The sequence below is a fragment of the Lepisosteus platostomus genome, chromosome 8 (assembly GCF_059453375.1).
Source record: "Lepisosteus platostomus isolate fLepPlt1 chromosome 8, fLepPlt1.hap1, whole genome shotgun sequence".
NCBI classification, from domain to species: Eukaryota; Metazoa; Chordata; class Actinopteri; order Semionotiformes; family Lepisosteidae; genus Lepisosteus; species Lepisosteus platostomus.
This window is the reverse complement of record NC_142618.1, coordinates 24424058-24436991: the sequence shown is the minus strand read 5'-3', so window position 1 is coordinate 24436991 and position 12934 is coordinate 24424058. Positions and strand designations below refer to the sequence as shown.

At 36.4% G+C, this 12934-nt stretch overlaps 1 protein-coding gene across 2 annotated transcripts in view; it reads right to left on the bottom strand.

Moving 5' to 3' along the window:
* xylb (xylulokinase homolog (H. influenzae)) overlaps positions 1–12934 on the bottom strand; it is a 128697-nt gene that overhangs the window by 41860 nt on the left and 73903 nt on the right. For both annotated transcript variants that reach the window (XM_088642951.1, XM_088642950.1), the window contains 2 exons: positions 12435–12493; positions 10588–10675 (listed from right to left, as the gene is read on the bottom strand). In XM_088642951.1, coding sequence (XP_088499077.1) covers positions 10588–10675; positions 12435–12493 — 147 coding nt within the window. The remainder of the gene's footprint in view (positions 1–10587; positions 10676–12434; positions 12494–12934) is intronic.

Genomic DNA, 12934 nt, shown 5'->3' with positions numbered 1-12934 from the left:
TCATCGTGATCAAAACTGCACACAACATTCTACATTAGACTTTACTAGATACAGTAATTGCACAATTTCAAGAAAACCGCTTTAATTCAATTCTAAATATTTAACTATATACTGTGTCTTTTTATTGCATCCTCAGAAAATGACATGAAATGGTGTGACAACACAAGGAATGTGTCTTTTTCATAGGCACCTTCTTCGAGATCTATATTTCTCATTTTAAATTCACCACCTTCAGCTCCAAACCCACCCCCCTCAGAAATATTATTAATTTGTTTGATTGATGTGTTAATCCAAAGTGATTTACATTTGTCACCTTATCACAAGTCTAGAGCCCAAATAACTGCTCCTCACTGCTGCCATAAAAATCATGTTAATAATCTTCAAAGAATTAATATTAGTTTATTGTTTAATAGTTAATTTTTTTACATAAATAGCTGTGGATACATAAGCATACAGTAAATTAAATGTCAAAATAAAAGGTTGATACAAGCAGAACAATAATTGCAAAATACCTTATATTTTTCTACCAATAACCAAGCAAAATCAGCATTACCCATTTTTATATTCAAAGGTGTTTTAATTTTGGTATTCACATATTACATTCAGACTTTCCCTTTTATTTGCAAATGCACTATACTTCTACTACTTGGATCCAAATAAACAATATATTTTAAAACCTTGTTTCAATAAAGAATGGAATTTCTCTTTTGTCTCTCAACAGAACTGCAGATTTAATGCTTTCCAATGTTGTTCAAAAAATTGGAAGAAAATCTTGCTCACAAACAAGAACAACATGCCCTGAAAACTTCTTTGTATACTCCCAAGCTCCCTTTTCAAAGTCTTCACATAATATTTCAAATTCTGTACAGCTTGTTCTCTGTAAACTTTTCAAATCGTGTGTGAAAGTTAATTCCTCTAAACAAAAAACTAACCCGATATCTTCTTATACTAGCTTTCTCAGTGCTGGATATTACTGCTCATTGTTTGATTGTTTGATCTGTGGATAGGTATGACCGCTCACCCTTGGCCCAGACATCTTTTGTCCACTGCTGTATTTAACATTTTGTCTTCTATGTTCTGCCAAACACTGCAGAAAAAGCAGAACACTGTGAATGAAAAGGGCATTAGGTCTCGCTCTTCACTAAGGTTCCAAAAAATACATTTCTTCAGGAATATTCCAATGAGATTCCGTAAAGCACTCTTCTACTCTGAATTGTCTTTGACACCATGATGTTTTAGCTTGATTCATATATCCATAAGGATATTCAGGTTTATGTGTTGTTTGTTGATTGTGAAAACCTTTATGGCGGATTAAAATCTACAGTAAGTCAAACCTCCTTAAAATAATTTTGTTAGAAGGTAAACATCATTCATCCATCCTTTCATTTTCTAACCTTTTTATCTAATACAGGACTGCGGGGGAACCAGAGCCTATCCCAGCAACCAATGGGCACAGGGCAGGATACACCCTGGACAAGACGCCTGTTCATTGCAGGGCACACACAGTCACGAAAACAGAAACGCACACACTCTCACACCTAGAGCCACTTTTCTCAGAAGTCTATTAACCTACTGCCATGTCTCTGGACGTTGGGAGGAAACTACACTGTTTTCCTATAGGAAATCCACGTGAACATGGGGAGAACAAACAAACTTCACACAGATAGCATTCCCGATCTAGAATCCGCAAAACAGCAGTGCTGTTATTCATGCCTACTGTTATGGTATTGAGATCGTTCTTCTTTGGACTATTTTTAATGTCACAGTACAATTTTGGAAGAATGGTACATTAAATTGTGGACTCTCTAAGGGTGAATAGGAAATTTTCATTTCATTATTAAAGTGACATTTTTATCTACATTCTTTTTTTGTTCAATCCTACCAAACTCATAGTACGTCTTCTAATTGTTAGCCGGGATTTTTCATGAATTCCCGAATTTAATGATGTTTCATTGTATGTATTGTCTTTCCTGACTTTGAATTGCTTTCTTTATCATTCCAAATGAAACAGAACATACTGTCAATTATTTCTGAGCACCGTACCAGAAAACTACACTTCGACACATATTCCAAGAATATAAACGTTAACTGTCACCACAAAATCAGTACTGTATACTGTGCCATGCAAAACCCCACTAGGGAAAAGGTAAAAACCTGTGGAGTACAGATCTGAAGTCTATAAGTAGCATTCCCATTCAGTACTAAAAACAGATATTTGTTTATACCTATAAAACTATTGGATAAACAATAATAAGAAAGTAAATTAAAACATATATAAAGTAACAGCATCCACAGTCTGCTTTCCTGAAACTGTAAACCTTTGATTTGTATTTGATTATTGATTGATTTCACAATGCCTGAATGGTTTGTTTCCTTACTATACCATGATTATTTAAAAATGCTAGATGACAGCAGGCATTAGTATTAATAGCAATACAGAGATGAGTAAGAAAGTAGTTTTGCTAACAGAAGAAGTAGCCATCATTTCATTTGCGTTTCTGACATCCTTGAAAATTAATTTTAATTTCATTACATATGACTGCATTATACTTGATACCTTATTTAGGTGTTAATTCCGTGCTGCAAAGAAAAAGAAGAACATAGTTTTTTTTCCAGGTTTGAGAGAAAATTAAAGGTAATTCATGCTGAAATTTGTAAATGAATGGAAACCAAAAAGTAAATTAGTTGATCGATGAAAGCTGGGAGAATGTGTGAAACTAGTTAAAAGCAATGTGATGTTAACAGGCAGTGTCACATGAGGTTGCTGTATCCCCATTCCTTTTACGACTTTGACTAACTTCTCCTTTCTGCTTCTGTATGTTGGTGCCCTGTCGATTGACCATACAGTACATGTACTGTACATTCCCTCATGAATGTGAGACTGACCACTTCCTGCAGCTCCATATCTAGTGCATGTTCAAAATCCGCATCTACACATTTTCTAACTGGTTTTCCAGTACAGGGCGATGTGGAAGGCAGAGCTTAACCCAGCAAGCACAAGGCAGGATACATTGCAGGATACATTGTCTTTATACTGTGGGAGGAAACCAGAATAAATGCAGATATGGGAAGAACCTACAAACTCCATGCAAATAGCACCCCAGGAACTTCTCTAGTGCATTTACTTCTCTAATGCATTTACCCAGAACCCCAGGGCCCAAGTGCTGTAAGACAGCAATGCTACCCACTGTGCCACCAAGCTGCCAACACTGTACAGTATGTCATTTTTCACAATAATTGAGCTGTATGGGACTTGCTCTAAATCATGTGAGTACAGCAAAAATGTCAAGAAGCTGCCCAAAGGCCAATAACATGTGTAAATAGACTCAATAGGTGTCAGTTGTTTGATTATTAGATAATTGATAAAAGTGTGGAAAAGTACCACTCATTTGTGGTTTATAAAGGGTGAAAATGGTGATAGTGGGGTGTGGAAGGAACACACTGACAAGCCTGTGGAGAGTTTTGTTCTTTTGTATTGAAAACCTGGAGGAGTATTGAAATAAAGCATCCTGCTCCTTTACATGTGTGGCCATTGTAAGTACAGTATGTTTGTAAAGTTCCTAGAGCAAAACCTAATAAAGAGGTAGGTCTTTCACCACATTGGAATAAAAAGTGGAAAGAATGTTGTTTTTTGGTCAATCTGTTAGGTCTTCCTGAAAAAAAAATGGCAGCTGGAATTACACTCTAAACACGGGAGCTTTGAGCCAGCAGCCCTGACCCTCATGCAAATATTGTGCCCTTTACAAATTGTACACTGCTTTGTGTGCCTTACACTTATTGGATGAACTAAGCATATCCTTGGTGTTGAGTGGCATATTTTATTAACTTAGTTTACTCCATCCCAGGGGAACAAAGAGGGCTTGCACTAATCCCTCATCTGTAGAGGTTGGGAAGACATGGACCATGACCAATCCTAAAGCAATTCAGAATGGAACACTTTTCTTGGAAAGGGTTGTAAGATAAGGCATGTGGTGAGATACTTCCTTGTTAAGTCCAGTGATTCCTATTCTTCAGCCCAGGTGGAGTCTTATTGGGGAGGATTTTTCAAAGGGGATTTGGAGATTGGCTTTCTTGAAGGCAGGCGTATCTTTGGTGGATTAAATATCTCCTCATGTAATGGCAGGTGAGGAGTGTATTGAACCTTTTAAGCATTTTTGTGTGTTATTGCAAGTCATCAGATGTGTGGAGGTGTGATGTTTGCCTTGACCAGACGGGGGGCAGAGTATTCTGCTGCTGAGAAAGACAGTGCAGGGGTTGAGGTCCTGTGGGTGGTGGTAGCAGTGTCTCAAGTTGTACCAGCAAGGTTGGAGCTCAAATTGTTCCTGGTTTTGAGCTTGGCTACTGTTGTCTTTAAGTACCCCCAGAAGGTCAGCAGCTTGTCTGGGGTCACTTCAGGGTATATTGGAGTAGGATGGTGATACATTTCTTGTTTGTTCATCTGAATGTAGACTGGATACTCTTTTTGCAGGGCTTGGTTGTGTTAAACACAGTTGTGTTTAATTAAACCAGAGTTCATGTGTTTGTTGTGCAGGTCCCAGTTTGTTTAAATCATGCCTAAAATAGCAGGATGATAGTGTCACACAACATGGAATAGCCTACAATATCCTACAACCATGATAATTAGTACTAGTAATATTTTTTTTGTAGGAAAATGTGGATTTTTGCACTGTTTTATACTTGTTTCTTCCAGCACTCTTTTCGAGGTAGTGAACTTGTAGCACACTATATGGCAGAGAAAGCAGAGGATCTTGACAGCAAACTTGCATTTGATGAAGGACAAACTAGCATCTTAAGACTTGTTCTATGCAGAAAACAGTCTTAAGGGCAGCTGGGAAAAAGTTATATATACAGTGAAAAATAATATTCAGTGCCAGTCACAAAAATGACAGCTATAAGTAGAAGACAGAAACTACAAACATTTTCACCAATGCAGAGTACTGTGAATATGAGGAGCACTGGTGCAGCCCAAGTTCTAATCTTTCTAGAAGCCAGGCCATCCATTCACTAAACTCTGCAAGACATCATTACCTGACATCTAATTTCTATAAACATCCAGTTAATACAATTACCGATTCACTAAGCAAGCTTTAAATTAAATATGTAATCCTATTAAACCCATTAGTTGTTTCATATTCAATGGATTGTTGTATATTCATTTACATAACTTAATCAAGTCCCATGCTCACATCTTTAGCTTTGCCTTCTTTCTCTGGAACTGGTGTAGGTTTAAAATGAACGCAACTAAATAAACTATGAACACATGCAGCAAACTGGACAGATGGAATATTAGTCAACATCAGGCCACTTTTTGCCACAAAAGTTCTTCATTTGTTTCCATTTTTACTATCAGAAAGCTGCTTAATCCTAGTAAGGGTCATACTGAACTAGCGAACAGCAGGATTACAAATTGGAAGGCATGTTAGTCCATTGCATTACAGACACGTACAGTACTCAAGAGCATGGACATACAGTACATAGTGACAATTTAGAGATGCCAATTAATCCAACTATCACTGTTCTCAAAATGTAAGGTGAAAATATAGTGCCTTGTGAATTCCCTGACAGATATGGTAAGAATATGCAAACTCCAAATAGAAGGTCCAAAATTCAACCTAGGACTGAAGACAGGAACTATGAGACAGAAACAACAACTACCACACCACTGGGCTATTTTTTTGTACAACATGTACAAAATTTTGACTTCAAATCAAAGTTTTGCTTGAACTGCAAATATTGTGAGTTGCCTTTTCATTTATTTTACCCACATGAGGTCATAAGTGCCATACTACCAACTACCTTCCTTTGCCCAAGCTTATTATGTACCCTGTTCATCTCATTATTGAACTATACAGTATTAAAAGGATAAGCATACCTTATCCTTTAGAGTATTTAATGAAAGGGCTTTTAAGGATCATCATGAATCATCATGGTACTGTAGCTAGGCATAAGTTGGAAATCTCTTGCATTTCCTGTGCACAATGTTTTGTAATGTTATAATACTTTAACTGATTTGTATTCCTTGCAGAGTTTCTAAACTGTTGAGAGAGAAGAATATGAATAAAATGCAAGATAGGGAAAAAAGTCTAAGAATTCAAATTTCAAAGTAGTCTGAGCAGGCGCTACCTTCTGATCATACAGACAGGCAAATAAAAGCATTCTCATGGTAATGCTAAATGGGCTTTCAAACTATTCCAACCTAGGCTAGATGATTATAGTGATATCTTTCTCACCAAATTTCAAACTTTTTCTGGCTTAAAACTTTTAAGACAGAAATATCAGGTATTATCCTAAGTACACTACAATTAAAATGGGATGCAAATGTGCACCTGCAGCCAAGAATGTGGCTAGGCTTGTGTTATGGAAAAATCATTCATTTACAATCTGCACAATTTAAGTTGATACACAAATTAGCCGCTCCAAACTATGGCAATAAAGTGAAGACAGGACAAACCTACACATGTACAGTATAAATCTTTTCCAAAGATTAAGTGTTTTGTTGTAATTTTCTATCAGACAAGAATTATTGTCCATCCCATGTTAATTATAATTGTTTACACTTATATAGAGCTTTACAGGTAATGGGGATTCCCCTCCACCACCACCAATGTGCAGCATTCACCTGGATGATGCAACAGCAGCCATAGTGCACCAGTATGCTCACCACACATCAGCTATCAGTGTGGAGGAGAACAGAGTAATGAAGCTAATTCATAGATGGGGATTATTAGGAAGCCATGATCAGTAAGAGCCAATGGAAAATTTGGCCAGGACGCCAGGGTTACATCCCTACTCTTTTTGAGAAACGTCCTGGGATTTTTAATGACCACAGAGAGTCAGGATCTCGGTTTTACGCCTCATCCGAAGGACAGCACCTTTTTACAGTATAGTGTCCCCGTCACTATACTGGGGCATTAGGACCCACATAGGCTACAGGATGAGTGCCCCCTGCTTGCCCCAATAACACCTCTTCCAGCAGCACCCCTAGTTTTTCCCAGAAGGTCTCCCATCCAGGTACTCACCAGGCTCACACCTGCTTAGTTTCAATGGGTTGCCAGTTGTGAGTTGCACGGTGATATGGCTGCTGGCATGTTAGTTATGGATGTTCTTTCTGTGTTAGTGCCTGAAAAAAAATCATTGGCATTCTAAAACACGAATGTTACGTGGAGTACTTTGTCTTCTCAAACTCAGATTTGAAATAATTCTGTTTCTGTATAAAATAAAAATGACAATAGCATTACACACAATATGAACATACTTTCTTTTGAAACTAGGATCTATAGCTGACAGTTCGGCACACTACTTTGGTGACAATGTAAATGAAATAAGCTAATTAAAGTTACATGAAGTTTCCCATAACGGTTGCAAAGAATTCTAATTCTAAGATGCCTTTAATTTTGATTGGTTTCTACTGATTAAAATATTTTTCAAATATTATGCTGAATGCATGCGGTCAAGTATCAACAGGAACCTGAACAAAGCTATGTTGCTTAAGGACTAGATTTACCAACTTACAAAAGGAACATTCAAGTAATGACAAAAGACTTAAAGTTTTAATTTCTGTTAACTAACTGCCACAGGCTATACATGAAATCTGTACGAGTAGAGAAATATTCATTTAAATTAAAAAAGAAACCATTTTCTGAAAAGTAAAATGACTCTATTTAAGGAGCTGCAAGGGTTCTAATTCAAACAATTCTGATCTGTACAAGCTATCTGTTCTGTTTGACTAATTAAGAGCTACAAAATAATTCATTCCGATTTTCCACATTAATATGCTGCAGGCACCTGAAACAGAATCATAAAAACAAGAGCTTTTTTTAAAAAAACAGCACAACTCTATCCCCTTTGTTGCACTAAAAGACCAAAAGATTCAGTCTAAATTATTGATTAATGTCAAAGTATAGAATTTCTCCAAAGAAAATGCAACATGTGTGGTTCTGACTTTATGCAAACTCTTCCTCTGACATCACCCCAAACACTCAGTCAAACTCTAACTCTAAAAACGAGTTTATAGGGTACCAACAATAACACAGAAAGAAAATCGATAGCTAACATGGAATTGACCATATGTAGTAAATGAAAGAAAATGACAGCAAAATATATTATCTCTGGAAGAGATTTATACTGTATATGTGTATGTTTGTCCTGTCTTCACTTGTTGGCCATATGTTGGAGCATCTAATTTGAGTATGAGCTCAAGCTCTACCAGAATCAGCAACTTGAGCAAACAGCATTCTTGCAGACTCTTAAACAGGGATACCCTATATATTGTTACAGCTTTAGGTGACTAGGAAGTGTCTCTAAGAGTTTAGATAAAGTTTGTGTCACCTGGCAGAGTGAACACTTCCAGCTACAAAGCTAAAAATCAGGAACTGACTAAACTGTTTGGACAGTTCCTGATTTTCACAAGTTTCATAATTCCCCATTTGTACCACTATTGTTTCTTGTACTTCAATTGATCAACGTCTAGTATATCTTGTAAATGTATGTACTGTATGTTCTGCAAAAGCCATTGATTCGTAATCTGGTATTAAAGACACATTAAAAATTGTTTCACTGGGTGTTTGGAATGTATTTTCAAAGGTACAGTATAAACCTTATAGACCTGCCCTGTAGTCTTGAAGTTTCCAAGTGCGTGGAACTCTCCATTTGAATTTAATTGCCTCAGCTTCCTTACATACACAGAACAGTAAAAGTACTGACCTAAAGTTCCACTTTTCCTGGCTTTCTGAAAGAGATTAATAGGAAGATGAAGGAACTCAAGACACAGAAAAGTGGGTTGTAAGAAATAACCTCTCAGGTTTCATTGGGTTGTTAAATCCAGGAGCCAGGGCCAAGTTTATTCCATGATCAACCAACATCAAACAGCAGAATATTTCCTATAATCTGCAGTTCTAAAGCAGTTTGTGTCCCAGAAACAAAAGAATGGAAGAAAGGCAAGTCCTATAAGAACACCAGCAAGACCATGTGGTGCTCAAATAAATTGCTCTGTTTTATCAAGTCATAATTAAATAAATCAAAATGACTGTTTTTGTGATGGACTTTTCAATGCTTCTCTCATCACCTCTTATTCGTCCCACATTTCAATGATGCGATTTTCTTTAAAAGAAGATAGTGGTACATGTTCAACACTTAGTCACAGATAAAAAGCCATGTATTTATAAAAGCATAAGCAAAAATATTACATTACATAAATGCATGGCTGTGTATATACTCTTGTCTGAAAAAGGTCACTTCAAAGAGCACTAATATTGTATTTTGTTTCTTCAGTTCAAGTGGTGCCAATTAACTTGAATAGGCATTTTTTAAATTTCATTTAAATTAAATATCTGTTGATAAAAATCCAAAGCAATGCAAATACATTTGCTAAATAAGCATAAAACAGGGTTATGGACTGTCTGACTGAGTTTTGCAGTTTGTTGGCCATGTTAATTAAGGCTTTAACATTGTAACACTGTTGCATTGCTGCATTTTTGCCATATTTGTATGTATATTGCTAGATAATAACTACAATACAAGCCCATAAAATAATGTTCCTTGACATCATGACATAAAACAGATTCACAAGAGAAAATTTTAGAATGAATGATTAGCCTATGTAACAAACCACATCTACTGATTCAGTGGTTTACTTTGGATATTTTATTGATTAAATTCCAGAATAAAACTCAGCAAAACAATCAATTTATACAATGAAATAACACAACAATAACATAATGACCTAATGGAATTAAGAGTGCCACTGAATGCCATCCACAGGCCTCACCACATTGCTTAAGGTCTCTATCCAATGGTGCTACAAGGTAAAAGCTAGAAAATATGTTTTAGTGAAAACAGCTGTTTTTTATCTATAAACAGTTTGCATGGTGTCTATCTAAAAGTACTGGATTTTATGGCTTTGGCGAAAAAGAAGGAGAGTGTTCAGTGAGAGATTATTGGTAGTTGCACTCATAAGTATTGTAACATTTGGATTAAAAACGATTCCCCTTTATATATTTTTTAAACTGACATCCACTACAAAAATTCTTTTGAGCGTGTGTTTATCAAATCTGGGTCCTCCAACTGTGTCTTTATACCATTGGCCCACAGCAAAAATTCCTATGCACACAGGTAGAGAATTAGGAAGTGCAAACAGGCTCATACGACAAGTGCATCAGTTAAGCAATTCATGTTTTGTCATGTAACAAGCTTTGCTGTGCCACAAGAGAGTCTGGAGCCTCACGATATCACCACAATCCCACAGTCCCTTGGAAACCTGCAAGGGCCACTGTTTTGCTGGAAGCTGAGAGACTCATAGCCAACTAATCTTAGCCTTACCTCCAGCAGCACCAAGCCAAGTGTGCATTGCCAATTGAAGAAGTGAGAAAGTCTGCCCTGGATATGGCTATGGTTCAAAAACAAAAACCTTTAGTGACCCACATATAAAGAATCAAGTGTCTCGATAACACCGTATGAAAATGGTCTGTTGCATTTTCATATGATTAGCATAGGCTGCTATGACAGTGCAAAGAAGTGTGGATTGTAAAGTAAGGTAACAAAAAGGAAAGAAGAACTTTTGCATTTCCGGCACTTATTCGGTTTTCTTACCATGCTTGGCTCTGTAAGCACACCCAAGGCAGGCTGAATTAGCTGTGTCAATTGTGTACACTGGAGCATTGAATACATCTGCAAGAACCTGAAGATAAATGCTTATTAGTTAAAAGTAAACTCTCGGTAGAGATTGTATCTGAAATTAAACAACAGCATACATGTTTTATTTTAGAAAACAGGAAGATTGAGGTCAATACTGAACCTACACACGTAGAAGCAAATATTGGCTTCCTGTACCCTATATTACCAGGATGAATGAGTTTTCAATAAATGCTGAAGAGATATCACTGATAAATCAGTCAACAAGAACATATATTACACTCTATAAATTTGGTTTAGTGAATGTTCATGTTTCAAATACAGAGTGACAATTTTGACATCTATATTATATATACAGTATTTATATAAATAAAAGGTACAGTAGTACCTCTAGTAGTGTGTGGCCACTGCTGGAAGTAATAAAGTAATAGTAATAGAAGCTGTCACATAACACAACAACATTTTGATGATACTGCCTTGTAGTTATCAGTCTCCTTCCTTATATAGAACATAACTATTTATATTCTTATTTGCTGGTCTCTGATTACTCAATGCCATGTTGTCCTAGCTCATCCCTCAGCTGTTCAATGGGGCTCAAGCCTTGTGAGAAGTGAATCCATAGCATAACTTTTACATTGTCTTCTCATAAGAAAGTCGTTGAAAGAAAAGCAAAGAGGACATATTTTGTCTTTCTGTTGTTATGCCAAGAAAGAAGCACGTAAGGCCGAGGACTTGATCAATGTAACACCAGTCAGGATGCCATCAATCACTACAAGCAAATACCAAACACTCCTGCCCAGACCATAATCTGAGACCTCTCCAGTGTCTGGTCTATAGTACACAATAATTAGTGTATCATTCTGCACATCTGTATACTGCTCTGTGACGTGCATCAGGGAGTACTACACAAATCTTTATTCATCGCTAAACAGGGCTTGGCTTCAACACTGGTGAGACCACCTTAGGTTACTTACTCCAGCATCCAATATACCTGCGGCATAAAAGCTTTTCTTTTGATAAGCCAAGCATGTTGGTTCCTTTCTGTGTTTTCTTACTTGATTTTTTTTTAGATTCAACAGGTTAAATCACCTCATCACCTGTGCTCAATGAATTCTCTCATCTCTGAGGTGATTTACTGTTTATGCAACATGAACTATCATGCCCAGTCAGGAATGATCAATTAAACAAAAATTACACTTTAATCAATACCTAAAGTCTACTTGTGATTTCTAAAAATCTACATACAAAATTATGTTTCTTTTGATGTTCAGTATATCAGTTTAAGAATAAGTTTAAGGTTACTTTTCATGACAGTAAGCAATTTAATTTACCTATGTTGACCACTTTTTAATTCCAACTCAGAGCAAGTCAAAAGTCGGGAACAGCAAAAGAATGACATGAGGGAAACATTTATGTTCATTATAAACAAGCTTACATGGTCTATGTTATATTTTATAATGAGTGACACTCAAGCCATAAAATTACACTGTAGAAAGGCAAAGGGTGTGCAGGTCGCTTTTATAATAAATCAGCCAAAGTACAGATAAAATAATTTTCATGAATGACACGGTAAAAACAGATGACTAAGCTGAGTAGTTACAACACATATTTAATTTAACACTAATACACAGAAAAGAAAGTACATGTGCTTTTTGATAAGAAAATATAAATGATTTTTTACCCATTATCCCAGCAGGGACTGCAAAAAAATTGATGTTGCCAACAACTTCAAAAATATCACTTTAAACACAAAGACATCCATCTTTAGTGATTAAAGGCTTTTTACCATGAATATTGACATTTACCTGCAGAATGTCTTTGTTTGCTGATGCTCCACCAGTTGCCAGGACCCTAGTTCCAGGAACTAAAAATAAAGTAAATAAAAAACATCGGACATGAATTTCAGGTTAAATCAGGACCATCATGATTCTGCTTGAAAGAAAAAAACTTTTTATTTCTAATTCTATTGCCCTGATTGTTGAATCTCTAAAGGAGCTCTAAACACTAGGCCAGAGGATTATTTACTTAGGCCTCATCACACAAAATGGCGCAGAAGGCCTCCACAAGGTGCTTCAATTTTCTCGTATCCTCGGCCACTTTGGATGCTTCCTTCCAACTGAGCCCCAGAATGATTCTAAAAGTTGACACTTTATTCATTATTTCTTTTGTGATTTCCTGATATTCTGAGCCATAAAGACGACAAGTCTCTATGTCTGAGTTGAAAAAATTTGCGTTGGTTTTGAGTGAGATGTTATTGGATCTCTATGTTTGTTTTAGGGTTACAAGACAGCTCTGAACTTGTTGA